The 15,802-nt window shown below is 40.3% G+C and overlaps 1 protein-coding gene across 1 annotated transcript; it reads right to left on the bottom strand.

The window, feature by feature from the left end:
- Window positions 1-286: 286 nt before the first annotated feature.
- ggt1a (gamma-glutamyltransferase 1a) lies at window positions 287-7,158 on the bottom strand (the record flags this gene model as incomplete). The annotated part of the gene is made up of 12 exons (XM_079561002.1): window positions 287-1,021; window positions 1,111-1,224; window positions 1,301-1,413; window positions 1,493-1,620; window positions 1,695-1,882; window positions 2,272-2,408; window positions 2,799-2,948; window positions 3,090-3,250; window positions 4,759-4,951; window positions 5,449-5,538; window positions 6,741-6,871; window positions 6,989-7,158. 12 exons carry the CDS (start codon window positions 7,156-7,158, stop codon window positions 875-877), a joined length of 1,722 nt encoding a protein of 573 aa, XP_079417128.1. The 3' UTR covers window positions 287-874.
- Window positions 7,159-15,802: the final 8,644 nt, after the last annotated feature.

Below are 15,802 nucleotides of genomic sequence, written 5' to 3'. Positions count from 1 at the left end.
TTATTACATATTTTCTCTGAACTATAAATAGGAAAACAGATGTCTTTTCTGACGATCTGTTAGCAGCACCTTGTTCCCTGTGGAATACTACAGTAAAGTGACGTCCTACAGCCACAAGCTTTGGTCTGATTGTCTTTTGCATTAATGTAGAGATCAGAGTTGTATATACAATGCCTGAACAAAAAAAAAGTCGCCACCTGGGTTTAACTAACTGTTATGATCTGGGGTTTCTGCAGTTGGTGAGGTCGAGGTTCAGCAACACTATATGCCCAAAGAATGAGATCATCCTGAATTACCAGGATTTCTTCTTCCCTGATGGCACGGGAATATTCCAAGATGACTGAGTTCATGGGACTCACATTGTGAAAGAGCAGGAGCACCACCAAAGCCACCATAGAGTCCAGAGATTTTTGCCCCATTGAGAATCTTTGGGCTGTGCTGGAGAAGGCTTTGCGCAGTGGTCACTCTCTCCCATCTTCAATACAAGATCTTGGTGAAAAGTGGATGCATCACTGGATTTTCTGACATCGCAGAAGCTTATTGAAACAATGCTACAGTGAATGTGTGCTGTAATCAAAGCTAATATTAGAGCATGTGACCTTTTTGTTGTGGCGGTTTGTTTTTTTTGGTCAGGCAGTGTGAACAGCAGACATGATGGCCCATAGTTTGCCGATGCGTCTTCAGTAGTTGAGCTCTCCCCTGCGGTCATCTGCCGTCTATGAACAACAGTCCTGTTTGTGGCCGGCTCATGAGGTCCGTCAGTTTCCATCTTTGAGTAAAAGTCTCTAGTCCAAAGACTTTTTTTCTGGAGCTTCGCAGACGTTCCTCCTTGCTGGTCTGTTTCTCAGAGGTATATTGTTGTGTCCATCCTGCCTCAGTAGCCCGCGGGATAGCCTCCTTTCCTGGGGTCGGACTCTGCACACAGACGCCCCCCCTGTCGCACCACGGCCTGCACCACAGAGTCCGGAGTCTCCAGCATCTCGGTCACATGGTTCTTCTGGGCCAGACCCTCCACGACAATCTGGCATCATAGTGTCAGTACACACAAGAGGAAGGAGTGTCACTTCAGACTGAATAGAAGTTTGATTAAGTCAATTCCACTGCACCCACCTCTTCAAAGCCCTGCTCCACCACTGTCATATTGGGGTTGAGCTGATTGTGAACTCTTGGCTCGATCACGGCTTTCTTTAAGTCGTAGTCGAAGAACAGAGAATTTAGAATAACCTGTTTTGGACGGAAGAAGTTGGTTAGTAATAAGGTTGTGGCTACAGAGTGTGAGTGTATGCTGTGTTTGACTCACTAAGGCAGTGGCTGTCGTGATTTTTGTGCCTCCTGACGCTCCTACGACCATTTTCACTTTGTTGTCTTTGTCAAAGATAATTGTAGGACACATGGAAGACAGTGGTCGTTTGCCTGAAATAGACACTGTGTTATGACTGGCTGCAACCACAAACACCAATGACAAATCGATAAATATATTTCCAAGGCACACCGGGTTGGATGAAGTTGTTCGGTGATGGGGGTATTCCAAAGCCATTGGTCATATGAGGGGAGCTGAAGTCATCCATTTCATCATTAAAAATGATCCCAGTTGATCGAGACATGACTTTAGAGCCAAAGCTGCACACACAAATCGTTAAAAGGATCAGAAAAGCATTGTATTTGTATAATGACTTTACATAAGAGGTGCTTACTATAAATTAATAGTGCTAGTGGCTGCCACAGCGCTGCCGTCCTCTGCTATGACCGAAAGGTGAGCGGTCCCGTGGTTGTCTGGGACGAAGTAGTCTGGCTCGTAGTAACTGTCTGGATGTGTGGTTTCATCTGAGATTTTACTCCTGATGCCGTCAGCGAAGTAATCCGAGGTCATGTTCTGGATCAGCTGGAAACAAAAGCGCGCAGATGTTTCATTTTGTCTTAAAGCAGAACTAAGTAACTCGTGCCCCAGAGGCCATAAGCTCCCCTGCAGGTGTTGTAGCATGTTGCGTTTTTTTTTTGCTCATAATTGTCCGTGAGAATAAATACTACGCTGACAAAAAAGACAAAGGGAGAAAGGAATATTGTACATCCAATAAAACCATTAACACTTTTATTACCCCCAGAGGGACTACGAAAAAATTATGTATTAAGGTGAACAAGTTACTTAGTATTGTCATTGAAAGATTTAGTATCAACCCTTGACTGTTTTACTGTATGTGTTTTTGTTTAATACTTTTATGGAATGAATGGGTTCAAAAATGTTTATGGTGTTGTTGTTTTTTGGCGTCTTACATCTGTAATGTTGAGGTAACGTGGGTCCCCGAGCCGGCTCCTCTTGGCATAGGCGAATCGAAAAGCTTCCACTATTCGATGGTACGTCAGAGTTTTCTGTTCTGCTGTGGAGACACTTGTGCCTGTGAAGTTGTATCCTGAAAAATATTCACAGGAAAATGCAAAAATAAATAAATCACCATGTTTTATTCAGGTTATGGCTATGGTTTATGTATTAGCACTGAACGCATGGTTTATGTATTAGCACTGAAAGCATTACATGTGCTCAGAGCAAACTGCAAAACAATACCCATCAAAAACAGTGAAAGAGAGATTTGTGATAATATTTTCTGAACTGGAGCAAATGCAGTTTCTCAGTACATGGCTTTGGGGAGCAGATGGGATGTGCTAAAGATGGTGAATTGGATCTGGCACAAGTGCACTGCTGCTGTTCTGTTTTGTGTTTCCAAAAGCAGACGGCGCTTGGAGGGGATGTCCTGGGGAGAACCTGACATCTCTCTTCTGGCTCACTGCACTTGGCCGCTCACCGTCCACAATGTTGAGGATGAGAGCCAGGACGGGCCCGCTGGAGGGAGCGTCTGGGACGTGCATGGTGTACTCCCCGACGTTCAGGCGAAGAGGGTTCTCGTTTAGGACTGGCTGATATTCCAACAAGTCATCCAGCGTGATAATACCACCTGCGGCCGGGACACACGCACAAATACAACATTACAAACATGTATATTTCGTTATGTAAAATATCAGAGTTATTACAATAGAGCAGTGGTTTCCCAATCTCTTTTGAAGTTGTCTGAATAACAATGTTTTGAATCCAATACCTGCAGCCTGGATGTCTCCGACTATACTCTGTGCCATAGACCCGTTGTAAAAGATGTCCGGCCCCTCGTCTGCTATTCTTCGGTATGTCTCTGCCAGCTTTGGAAACCGCACAATATCATTTTCTTTCAGGATGTTCCTCTGCGAATCACAAAATACTTCACTGCAAAGAATGGAAGAGAGGAGACCAAAAATGTAACAGGTTAGAAACATCCATCTCGGAACTGTCTTTGGAAAGGTCGCAGGCAAATTCAACACATTCTCGCGCATGATGGCAACAAAGATGTTTTTCCTCTCAGTAATTCAACTCCTATAGCAATAGATTCCGTATACAATAGGGAGTTGTTGTTTTTTTTACTCTTAAATGTCTTTAAAAAGCATTAATTTGGATTACAAATGGCATTAAATACACATTTCTTTGAAAATTATAACTTTTCTTAACATTTTTTACTGAATAAAGGACAAAATGATGGTCTTAAACAACATAAACAATTGCAGTTTTGCATTTTGTCCAATTCTCTTTGCTCTGTTTGATGAAAAGTTTTCAAGTAAGAAATGAATTATGCGCCGATTATTTCTGCTGCATTTGTGGCATTATTATTAGTATTTGGCCATTAAAGTTGCATTAAAAAGCATCATATTTCCCTTGCCTCTGCCAGGATAAACCCTGTTAGGATGACTTCCACAGTGGATGAAGTTTTGACCTGCTTTATTGTAAATATCTCTAAGATGTTATTGTTTTTCACAATAATATTAAAAATGTTGTTACTCAATTACATAGACGTGCATATTGAGGAGCGTTGGCTGAATGGACTTTAAGCCACAACATAACAAATAATCTGTCCATAGGTTTCAGTTACGTGACCTGTTATGTTAAGGACTTTTTACCATTCAAATGATACCATGTTTTATGTGGGATTTCTGATTGTTATCAGTCCCAATATTTCATCACTTTGAAGCCATGGGTTACTATTGAAAAATCTTAAATGTTAATTGACATGCACCTACTGTATATTCCATAGGCGGACATTACTCAGTTACATTTACTCAAGTACAATTTGAGTTTCTTTTTGAATTTGAGTAACTTTTTATTAGAGTGGTTATATAATTTGTCTCTTTTTACTTCTACTTCTACTTACTTCTACTGTCTCATGTAAAGCGCTTTGTGACCATATGTCTGTGAAAGGCGCTATATAAATAAAGATCTTCTTCTTCTTCTTCTTGAGTAAAATAATAATGACGTATCTTTGATGTATCGGAGTTAAAAAAAAAGCACAAAAGCTTCAAGTTGACCTTAAACATATGTGGTTTGTGTTTTGTGGCCCTTTTTCTTCAGCTATATAGATTTTTAAAACATTTTATATTAATTATATTATATTCTTTAGAAATATCAAGATTTTCACATCATTACTTTACTGACAGTATACTCAAGTAACATTTTCTCCAAGTACTTTTTTGCTTTTACTTGAGTATTTATTTGGGTCACTACTTTTTACGTTAATTATTTCAAAATAACGTTACTCGTCTTACTCGAGTAGATATTTTGGCTACTGTACCCACCTCTGGTGTATTCTTGTAGCCTTTATACTGACAGTATTACACAACCATATATCAAAACGCTATAAGACTAATTCTTCAAAGCAATGCTCTACTTGTGTGCATCCTCCTCACCACATAATGTCGTCCGCTTGAATAGACTCTTTGCTTTTGAACAGGGCGTGGGCCAAGGCTTTCCCGATAGGAAATCCATCTCGAGCCAAAGCGATGCTCGGCTCGAAAAGCTCCTTCCAGGGCAGCCTGCCATGTCTCCTGTGGGCCATTTCATAACCGCGGATCTCCCCGGGAATGGCTATAGACAGTCCACCTAGAGGGACCAAACACAAGCACGTTTGAACCAGTTTGCTAATGAGGATTATGTCCACATTTGACTCATCTTTCATCATCTTTAGTCTAGATTTAAATTTGTATCTAAAATAGTTTCTTCAAAGGTCAGTTTCTAAAAGGGTTTTGACAACATTATAACTATCAAGATTGCATAAACATATAACATTTCCATCCTGTTTTTTCTAAAATGTTCTTTTTTCCCCAACTCCTCTTCAGTGTCTCTCAAGAGAAGTCGTGCTCATTATAACTCCCACACTAGCTGCACATCGATATTGTGTTTTATGATTGCGAAACCTGAAGCTGCAGCTGAACTTTAAAATGGTCCTCTGATGATGCAACACGACCCGAGTTTATTGTTTTGAGACCACAGCATTTATTCAGCAAATCCCTGCCTTGAGACGCCGCATTAGCACATGAAATAAAGTGTAAATATTGTCAGAACAGACCTCTGCTGTGACTCGCTCAGATCCCAAATACCTGTTCGGGAAAGCTTTGTGTTGTTTCCAAACATATCCTCGGTGGCGTTCATTGGGGCAGTCTCTCTGGCGTCAATGGTTTCAACTTTACCTGGAAAAAAACAACGAAAACTAATTACTGCATGTTCAAGTATTAATAGAGCGGAGGCTTGCAAACTTATTCAGTGGTCATTGTTTCATTTATAGTGAATGCTGTTCATGCTTATCTATCTATCTATCTATTAGAGGTATTAGATGTGTGCAGTAGGAGGAATATGTATGTGAACGCTTTGGAATTTCTCACATTTCTGCTTAAACTGGTCATAAAATGTGGTCTGATATTCATCAAAATCACAAGCATGACTGTCTGCTTGAACTAATACCACCCAAACATTTACATTTTATCCTATTTTTTTTGGCCACAACATGTAAACATTCACAGGACAGAGAATGGTCCAAGATTCATCCTAATCGTTGTGAGCGTCTAATCTGCAACAGGAAAGCAGTTTTTGATTTGGTTTTGCGAAAGAGCTCTTGGATGCTCCACAGCACTACAGGCAAAATGGACTGATTAACCCAAAGCTGAATAGTTTGGGAGGAACACACAATGTCATGTGTAAAAGAAAAATGGAACAGCACATCAAACCTTATCTTCACTGTGGAGTATGGTGCAGGGAAAATCATGGTGTGGGTCTGCTTTGTTGCCTCAGGGCCTGGACAATGTGATATCATCAATAGAAAAATGAATTCACAGGTTTATCAAGATATTTTGCAGAAAAACCTGAGACATTCAACACAGCGTGGAATAAGTAAGTGAACCACTGTATTGCACAGAGATCAGGATGAATCTTGGACCATTCCTCTTTAAAAAAAAAAGCTGCTCCAGTTCAGCGAGATTCCTGGGTTCACTTACTTATTCCTTCCTGTCCTGTGAATGTTTACATGTTATGGCCAATAAGAATATGATAAAAATGTAAATGTTTGGGTGGTATTAGTTTAAGAAGACACTGTTTACTCATTCTTATGATTTTGTTGTTGATCAGACCACATTTTATGACCAATTGAGGCAGAAATGTGAGAAATTCCAAAGCGTTCACATACGTTTTCCTCCCACAGCAGTCTTGTTATAGAAGAAAGCCAAATAATTCTTAGCTTTCAAATGAGGCTTTACATGAACCTATAGGCTGTAAGCTTGGGTAAATGTGTTCCGTTAAAGTCGGGATTAAGAGGTTAAATTGTCTTTAAATATTGGGCAAAACGTTGAATATGCAAAATGAACAAGCAGCACCAGAATGACTGTAAATGTTCACAGACCCGTTGTTGCATTGTAGATGACAAAGTAGAGTCCTCCTCCAATTCCCATACTGTGAGCATTTAACAGCCCTACACACAGCAGGGCAGCGATGGAGGCGTCCACAGCCGAACCGTTTTTCTTCAAAATGTCCCTAAATCACACAGAACAACATGGAAAGTAAACTGATACTGTAGCTTAAGTCTTGCAGTAACAGCAGATGTCTCATATAGAGCCGTGCTACATTGTATTGAAATAATTTGACCTTTACCTTCCCACTTCAGAGCACTTCCCTGCGTCGGCGGCTACGGCAGCTTTGGTGTAGAAGTGGTCGGACGGTGCAGGTGTGTTCCTCTTCCCCAGCCCCATGATGACTCCCAAAAACAGGCTGACTGCAGCCACCAGGACCACCACGCCAGCAATCAGGGGCTTCCCAACCATTTTCCTGCACAAGAAAACCGTCAGTGAGCGTGGTTTCTTCAGTCTGGGAATGCGTCTCGTGCACAGGTTTAGGTAATAGTTATATTGCAGTAGGTAAACCTGCTATTACTGTGAGTCAGGTAGCCTTCATGGTTTGGTAATGGCATGTGGTAATAACACAGTGTCTTCATACTAGACAGGTAATCCATTTGTTGACTGGACCAAGTAGTAATTCTAGCAGAAACATGACAAATCAAGCACTAACTTGTAAGATCCAGGACTTAATCAGTTGTAAACCAAATAATAGCAGTTTTAGAGTCTCAATCAGTGATAGGTCCCAATTGACTGAAGGACTACCAGGCTGTCAGGAAGCTGAACTCTCCCCTTCCCTCCCTCTGCTGCCTCCTATTGTGTACATATTTGATAATGTTCTGTATAAAGTATTAAGTATTGTCTTGCATCAAGGGTTTGAGAGCAACACGATTTTTATTCTTTGCATGTGCTTTACATGAAGGAGCTGACAGGAAAGCTGAATTAATTAAACTTAAACATAGACGCATACATGTTTACATACATGTGTCCCATATGTGTTTATCTACATGCGCTGACATAAACAAATACATATATAATTAGGTAAAATCTCTGTGTAAACACGCTTTAACTGCACAAAAAAACAATCATCAGAATGTTTTCTATCTGAATGTACCCAAAACACTGATTCATATTTAGATGTATTGTGGCTGAAAATACCAGCAGAGTGTTCCCTCATTTGTATGAGGCGCTGCGTTCAGCATAATAAGCGTACACTTCATGCCAATTTGAAAGCAACAGCCGACTGAGTGGGCGCAGACAGAGACAAAAGGACACAGAGGACATCACTAACTCAACTTCAGGAAACATAAAAAGTTACAGCATGGGGTCAGCAACTCTCAAAGACATTTAAAACATTTGTTTGACTTTATGCAAATCATTTTTTCAGAGAGGGAAAATAATTACTGAAACTCAAGTGCTTTACAGCTGTGTTTTTGCCGGTGTGTGTTTTTACTGTTAGCTCTGCAATCCAAAAGCCACTGACTGTAGACATATTCTAAGTTAAGACACCCTATAGCAAGATTGGCCCCTGTCTCTCATAAACATAGAATTCTTCCCCGTATCTTTTGAACAATTGCTCAAACAATTGTCCCATGTATTGTTTTGATTCATATTCTCCTTCCAGTAGCAAACACAGTTGCAAAAGTAGTGAAAGTTTCCTGAAGTTGGGTGTATATGTTACTACTTTTACATGAGACATGGAGTGCTCCTTCATCTTTTGTCCTTTTCAGTTTCATGTTCATGCCCCATTTATTTTTTACAAAACCTATTCCCCTCACATAGCCTATGATAAATGTTCCTTTCCTTGACTCGCCTTCATACTTTCGCCTTAACCATATTTCCTCTGTTGTCCATCTTTCCGGCTTTCAGAGTGCAGTAGAAAGAGACTGTTTACAGATTCAGACCACATCCAGCCGTGCCTCGAGGCTGTGTGATTGGCTCTGCCCGAAGTGTTGCCATGCTCAGTAACACTGCCATACTCCATTTGGATTATCGTGCGCCCCCCTTCGTGCCGATTGAGATGCCCAAGCTTTCACCGCTGCTGCAGGGATCCGGGATGGCAGCATCAGTGACAGCAAATACCCGGGTGTGTTACCTGTGAGCTGTGCGAGACTGGGACGCACTGAAAAAGCAGCCCATATGTGGCCTCCAGTTGAAGTCTGACTCTATCACAAGTATGGAAACGAAACAGTCACACAGGTTCACACTGTACATATGGTAATAAAGACTAGAATGATCCCACAGGAAAAAGTACTATGTAAATGTATGGGCACATTTGAACGATCTTTCAATGTTGCGAGCAAGGGCGTCCTGTCACCAGGTTGATAAAAGTAACCAAAGCCCCCCAGGTACATCTACTGGGATACAAGGAGAACATGCAGCAAGGCCAGCACTATTCAGGAATCAAACCCAGATACTTCTTGCTGCGAGACATGAGCTCAGCTATGATGCTGCAATAAAAAAATAACTCCAATGCACTGACTCTGTGTTCTGGAGGCTGAACATCTGAAGAAACCTTGAAGGGATAGTCTGTAAGATTGCAAAATGAGGACACGGAGAGAGGCAGATTTCAAAAGTAAACAGTTGCCGCCTTCCTGATTGAACCTGAAAGCCACTGAGTTTGCAAAATGAGGAGAGGGAGAGGAGGATTTAGAAAGTAAATGATCAAGCTCCCTCCCTTCCTGATTGGACCTGACATAGGCCGGCTCACAGGAAAAGCTTGTCTCATTGGTCAAAGTGATGCCACCAGGATTCTGAGCTCAGCAAAGGGAGGGTCTTTAGAAAATATATATTGTATAATATTACTTATGTTATATCAAATTGCAGGCTCAGACAGTCAATTATAAGCAAACTATTACATTTATATACACTGCGTTCCAAATTATTATGCAAATTGTATTTTTGTGTCAAAAAGGTAAAAACAAATTAAAAAATAATGAAATTCATGGATGGTATTGTGCCTCAGGGCTCTATGAATCACTGACATTAATCTCAGAGACCTGGGATGATTAGTTTTCAGTTTTAAGCCCAGTTAAGGGAAAAACTGCTGAAAAAGGGTGTTCCACTTTATTATGCAGATCATCATTTTCAAGCAATATGGGAAAGAAAAAGGATCTCTCTGCTGATGAAAAGCGTTAAATAGTTGAATGCCTTGGTCTAGGTATGAAAACCTTCGATATTTCATGAAAGATTAAGCGTAATCATCGTACTGATAAGAGATGTGTGGATGATTCAGAGCACACTCCAGTTTGTGCAGATAAAGGCACAATATGGACGGTTTCTGCCAGACAAACACATCAGATTAAGAGAACAGCTGCTACAAAGCAGCATACAGGTATTTGAAGCTGCTGGTGCCTCTGGAGTCTCCCGAACATCAAGGTGTAAGACCCTCCAGAAGCTGCAGCTGTGCATAAACCTTCTATCCGGGCCTCCCCATAACTGTTTTTTGAATGCTGATGAACAGAAACGGCTGCAGTGGCTCAGAAATACATGAAGACTCATTTTCAAACAGTCTTGTTCACTGATGAGGCCGTGTAACCCTGGATGGTCAAATCAATGGAGAAGTAGGTAGTTGGTGAATGGCCACAATGTCCGAACAAGGCTGTGACGTCAGTAAGGAGGGTCGGAGTCATGTTTTGGGCCAGAATCATGGTGAGAGAGCTGGTCGGCCCCATTAGGCCCTTTTAGGCTCCCTGAAGGTGTGAAAATTACCTTTGAAAAATATGTGGAGTTTCTGACTGACCACTGTCCTCTATGCTACAAAAAGACGAGCCATGCTTTCCCTAAAAAAATCCTCTTCATGCATGACAACGCACCATGTCCTGCTGTAAAGAATACCTCTGCATCACTGGCTGCTATGGGCATAAAAGGAGAGAAACTCATGAGTCAGTCTCCCCTGACTTCAACCCTATTGAGAACCTTTGGAGCCTCAACAAAAAAAACATTTATGAGGGTGGGAGGCAGTTTTCATCCAAACAGCAGCTCTGGGAGGCTATTCTGACATCCTGCAAAGAAATCCAAGCAGAAACTCTACAAAAACTCACAAGTTTAATGGATTTTAGAATTTTGAAGCTGCTATCACACAAGGGCTCCTATGGTAAATTATAACTTGACCTGTTAATATTTTTTTGATTGAAATAGCTTTTGATTTCAGTAAGTATGACCTCCTAATGCTACAAATTCAACAAATGACCATTTTCAGTTAATTACAAGCTTTAAAATGTATTGAAACGATGAGTTGTGTAATAATTTGGAACAGTGGATTTTGAGTTTTTTTACTATATTTATTTTTGAAAAAAATACTGTTATCACTGGGAGATTTTTTCAACCACATTTAATTGATCCTCTACCAGTTAAAGACTTGAAAATTATGCTGACTCTCATTTGAGTCGACAATGTAGAAAATCTTAGAAAAATGTCATTTGCATAATAATTTGGAAGGCAGTGTATATATTTAAAAAAAAATTACAGATTATCACTTTAATGCTTTTTCAGCATTTTGAGCTACAGTTGTATGCACAAGGTTTCCACGGGGCATTAAAAGTCATTAAATTAATTGTGGTTCGCAGGGTGGCTGGGCGCACCCTTCGAGATCGGATGAGGAGCTCAGTTACCCGGGAGGTGCTCGGAGTAGAGTCGCTGCTCCTTCACGTCGAAAGGAGCCAGCTGAGGTGGCTAGGGCATCTGATGCCTCCTGGTCGCCTCCCGCGGGAGGTGTTCCAGGCATGTCCTAGTGGGAAGAGGCCTCTTGGAAGACCCAGGACACGCTGGTGGGACTATGTCTCCGAGCTGGCCTGGTGTCGCCTCGGGGTTCCCCCAGAACAGCTGGAGGTGTGTGAGGATCTGGAAGTCTGGACATCTCTGCTGAGACTGCTGCCCCCGCGACCCGGCCCCGGATAGAGCGGAAGAAAATGGATGGATGGAAATTAATTGTGCCAAAATTTAGGCCTTAAATGTCAAAAAAAATCATTAAATTGGATTCTGGCATTAAATCTACATTCATTGGAAAATTATGACATTGCTCTTTTTTAGTATTATTCATTATTAAGTTCATCGAAAATACCTATGATGGTCTAAAACATATTCTGAAATTGATCAAATGTTTGGCAAAAAAGTTCTTCAATTCTTTTTCCTCTGATGAAATGTTTGCAAATCTAAAGGAATGAAATGTGCACAGATTTTATTCTGCATTTGTGGCATTAAAATATCGCATTTGGGCATAAAGAATGGCATTTAAAAGCAGTAAATTTGACTTGTATAAACCCTGATGTAGGATCTTCTGTGCATCTCTTGCTTCTGGTTCATCACTGTTTGTTACATGAACCACTTGATATATACAGACCATTGTAAACCAGGGGCATCCCAGTTTCAGTTTTAGCGTAATATTATATCTGGTATACATATTCATATCAACTCTGGAAAGCTTCTTCTCCGCTCCTGCCAAAATCATTTGTTAAGTTGTTGTTGTCGTTTTGACTTTGCTGATATCGATACGGAACCACCAGATGTTTTTTCACACACCGTATAAATGCATTATTCTCCCTGAGCCAGGTCAACAAATCAAATCAGGCACCGCTGTAGTTTCTAAGCGACAGGTTTAACCCGGCTTTATGAGAAAGAGGCTGAACAGGGATGAGGTCACGAGTATACACTGTAAGTAAGGTATACTTTATTTATCCCACTGGGAAAAGCTATTGCATGTCGGTTTTCAACAACACAGTCAAAGTGCAACCAAACATATAAAACATTTAAATCAAAAGAGAAGGATTATTATAATATTCATGGTGCAAATACCAAAGTATTTGATTTACTGTATTCCACAGTTGTGCGTGCCCAAGGTATTGTTTAGCGTCTCTGACTTTAACTTCAAAACATGAGCTTCTGTCTAATATACCCAGTATTCAATTCATATGAACATCTTCACCTTGGAGTCTGGTCTGCAGTTGTTCACAATGATATCTAGGGGGGGTCATGGCATGAAAAGGTTGGGATTTTAGGAAAAACAATCTTTCCGTAGCTTTAAGTGCTGAAATGATCACTTGTTAAAGGCACATGGTGTAATATTTTGCACTACAAAAACATGCTTCTAATCACCAACTAGCCAAAGAAAATGCTATTTTTGCAGTGGTTAATCAGAGAATGGATTTGGATGAGGACCTAAGCTGATTTAAACCTGTCATCTCCATGGAGACGAGCTGGAGACGTCCCCACTTCCAGTAAAGTTACAGTCATGTCATGTTTGTTTGTTCATTTATTATGTCATTTTTCAGCCATAAAATTGCAGAATGTAATAATAATAAATGCTTCTTTTTATTATTGGGTGTTAAGTTACACAGTGTGACTTTTAATGCGACTAAATACCAGTGGTTCCCAATCAGGGGGCCAGGTCATAAGTGGTAGCCTACTATTTAAGCAAATTAAATGGTTAAAAATCCTCAAATTTGACTGAGAAAAGGCTGTATTCTGTTTATTTGTTTGAAATAAATGCATATTGGTTGTTATTTTTTGTGTTTTGATACATTTGATTGGGAACCTCTACCATTCAGTGCTTTTCTACTTACACCAGTCACACAGACGCTGGAGGCAAGTTGGTTGAATTGTTTTGCCCAAGTTCACAACAACATATATTGCACCAGTCTGGTATGGGGAAATCGAACCTCTGACCTTTGGATTTAGAGTCGAATTGAGCCATGCTTTCTTTACACTTGTGTCTTGTTAACCCTTCACTTCAACTTTGCCCCCCATAATGTCAGTATTTTCCACACTTGTTATTCATATTTCAGCCATTACCTTCTCTTCCTGTGTTTAATCTGTAAGTGTTATATTAACCCAAGTACGGGCTGTAATTAAGAAAGAGCCATAGCTATTCAAATCAATTCAATGCACTGCCAAAACAAATTGCTCGCTCTGGGATGATCCATGGAAATGAGGCCAGTCAATCATGTAGATACCAGGCGACATCTTGGAAACAATGTAGGTCAGTGTAGCGCCAATGGATTCTACTTTACCCGTTGCAGCATTTGTCATAAAAGGACAAAGCGATCACACACAAATGAAAGGTCAACCACTGTAATTTAATGCACCCCTTGTCGGCCATTAGCGCCCCTCAAGGGTTCCGGGACGGTCGCTGCACACAAGAATGCCCCCCAGACTGACAGTGATTTAACGTAGTTGTGACAAATGCTAACTTGATTTGGACTACTTGCACTACCGATGACCCTCAATAGGTTTGCCCACAGAAATAAAAATCATGTTTATCCCGAGCTACTGGGCTCAAAAAGTGAAAATGACTTGTGGCGAGGGGATCGCGCAGCTGAGTGGGTTTCGGCTATCAAACTTTTGGGTATATTTTGACATATTGGCTTACAAGCGGCAGTGATAGTTGTATTTTTTTGCAGGGGATTTGAGATTTGGATATTAGATCTTCCTCAAAACGCTTTATTATGAAACCCGTAGGTGAAATTGGTAAACATAACAATAGCCTGAATAACAAAATCTCTCTTCTGCACGACCCTTCGTTATTGTTTTGCCAAAGTCAAAATCACATGAACCAGTCTGTTGTGATCTGTAATCAAGCCGCTGTTTGTGTGCTGTAAGCCTCATACATAGCCTCATTATACCAAAGGCACTATACCTAGTCTTAAAAAAAAAAAATATTTAGAGACTTTTGTTTTGTCCAACTCCTTTACCCTATATTGTGTAAACTCAGACATTTGTGGGGAAAAAGTTGTGAAATGTGCCTTTAAACTCGACCATTTCAATTCATGGCGTCCTCTTTCATTGTTGTTCATTAAAAAAAAATCAGGTATAGGGCCTTTGAGTTACGAAGCTGTGTTTTTTCTTCTTGAACAGAACTTAATAAAGCGCCAAATGTATGTTGTTTCATTATGCACTATTTATTTCGTAAGACTTTGTAAACAGAGGATGGAGGGAAAATGTTGATATTCAAAACCAAGTTGGACACACTAAGCAACCTTGGAGCGAATAAGACCATTTCTGCCAAAACTGCAGCGGAATGTGGACTTTTGGATTGTTAATGAAATTGTAGTTAAACAATGCCATTAACTTAAAGGGACACTGCGTAACATTTTGGACTATACTGTTGCCATTAGTGCAAAACATGCTCCTAATGACCAGCTCGACACAGAAAAACACTATTACTGCAGGGAATGATCAAAGAATGAATTTAGATGAGGACCTATTTTAATCTAAAATTTTTAGTCACATCTCCATGGAGACGAGATGGAGACGTACCCACTCCTGGTAAAGTTAAAGTCATGTCTTCGGCGAGCTGAGCTGCTCATAGCAAAGGCTCATGTTTATTTGTACCTTTATGAGGTGATGAAATTATCTATCATAAAATAAATGCTAGTATTTCAATTTTATAAATAAGCCAAAATCTATGCGGTGTGCCTTTAATTTAAAGGGGCTGATGCAAGTTAGCCATTTTATACTCACTACTGCCACCTCAGGCCAAATGTGTAACTGCGCCTTCTATATTAAGCTCGTGCATGATGGCAGTGACACCTTTCTGAGTGACAGTGCAGGATTTTAGAGGCAGTTGTGTTGAACAGGTCTAGGCTCATTCTACACATTAGGACATGGCTGGAACATGTAGGGGGAGGAAAATACATAATTTTAACATTTTTAAACTCCCTATAGTCCCTTTAAAGTGTTAAAAATGTAAAAAATTAAAGGGGCAGTAGTCAGCATAAAAATGACCAACTTGCATCTAGTCTCTCTAAGCTGCTGACAGGAAGTGACATAGATAGGCAAGGCAAGGCAAGGCAAGTTTATTTGTAGAGCACAATTCATACACAAGGCAATTCAAAGTGCTTCACAGTTGCATAAATACAAGATAAAGGTAAAGTTCCATAGCAGTTTGACAGTTTCCATTGACTCAACATGGTTGGCACGGCAACAGTTTAAAATTGTTTACCTTCATCTATGTCACTTCCTGTCAGTGTCGAATAAGGAAGTGAAACTATAAACATCACAAAAATGGCCACACTAAAGAAAGCTTGGAACAATCTTCAGCAAAATCTAAAATATAATTGTGCTAACTATGTTTTTG

Source organism: Gobius niger, assembly GCF_951799975.1.
Source record: "Gobius niger genome assembly, chromosome: 1".
NCBI classification, from domain to species: domain Eukaryota; kingdom Metazoa; phylum Chordata; class Actinopteri; order Gobiiformes; family Gobiidae; genus Gobius; species Gobius niger.
This window is presented reverse-complemented; position numbering and strand designations above follow the sequence as displayed.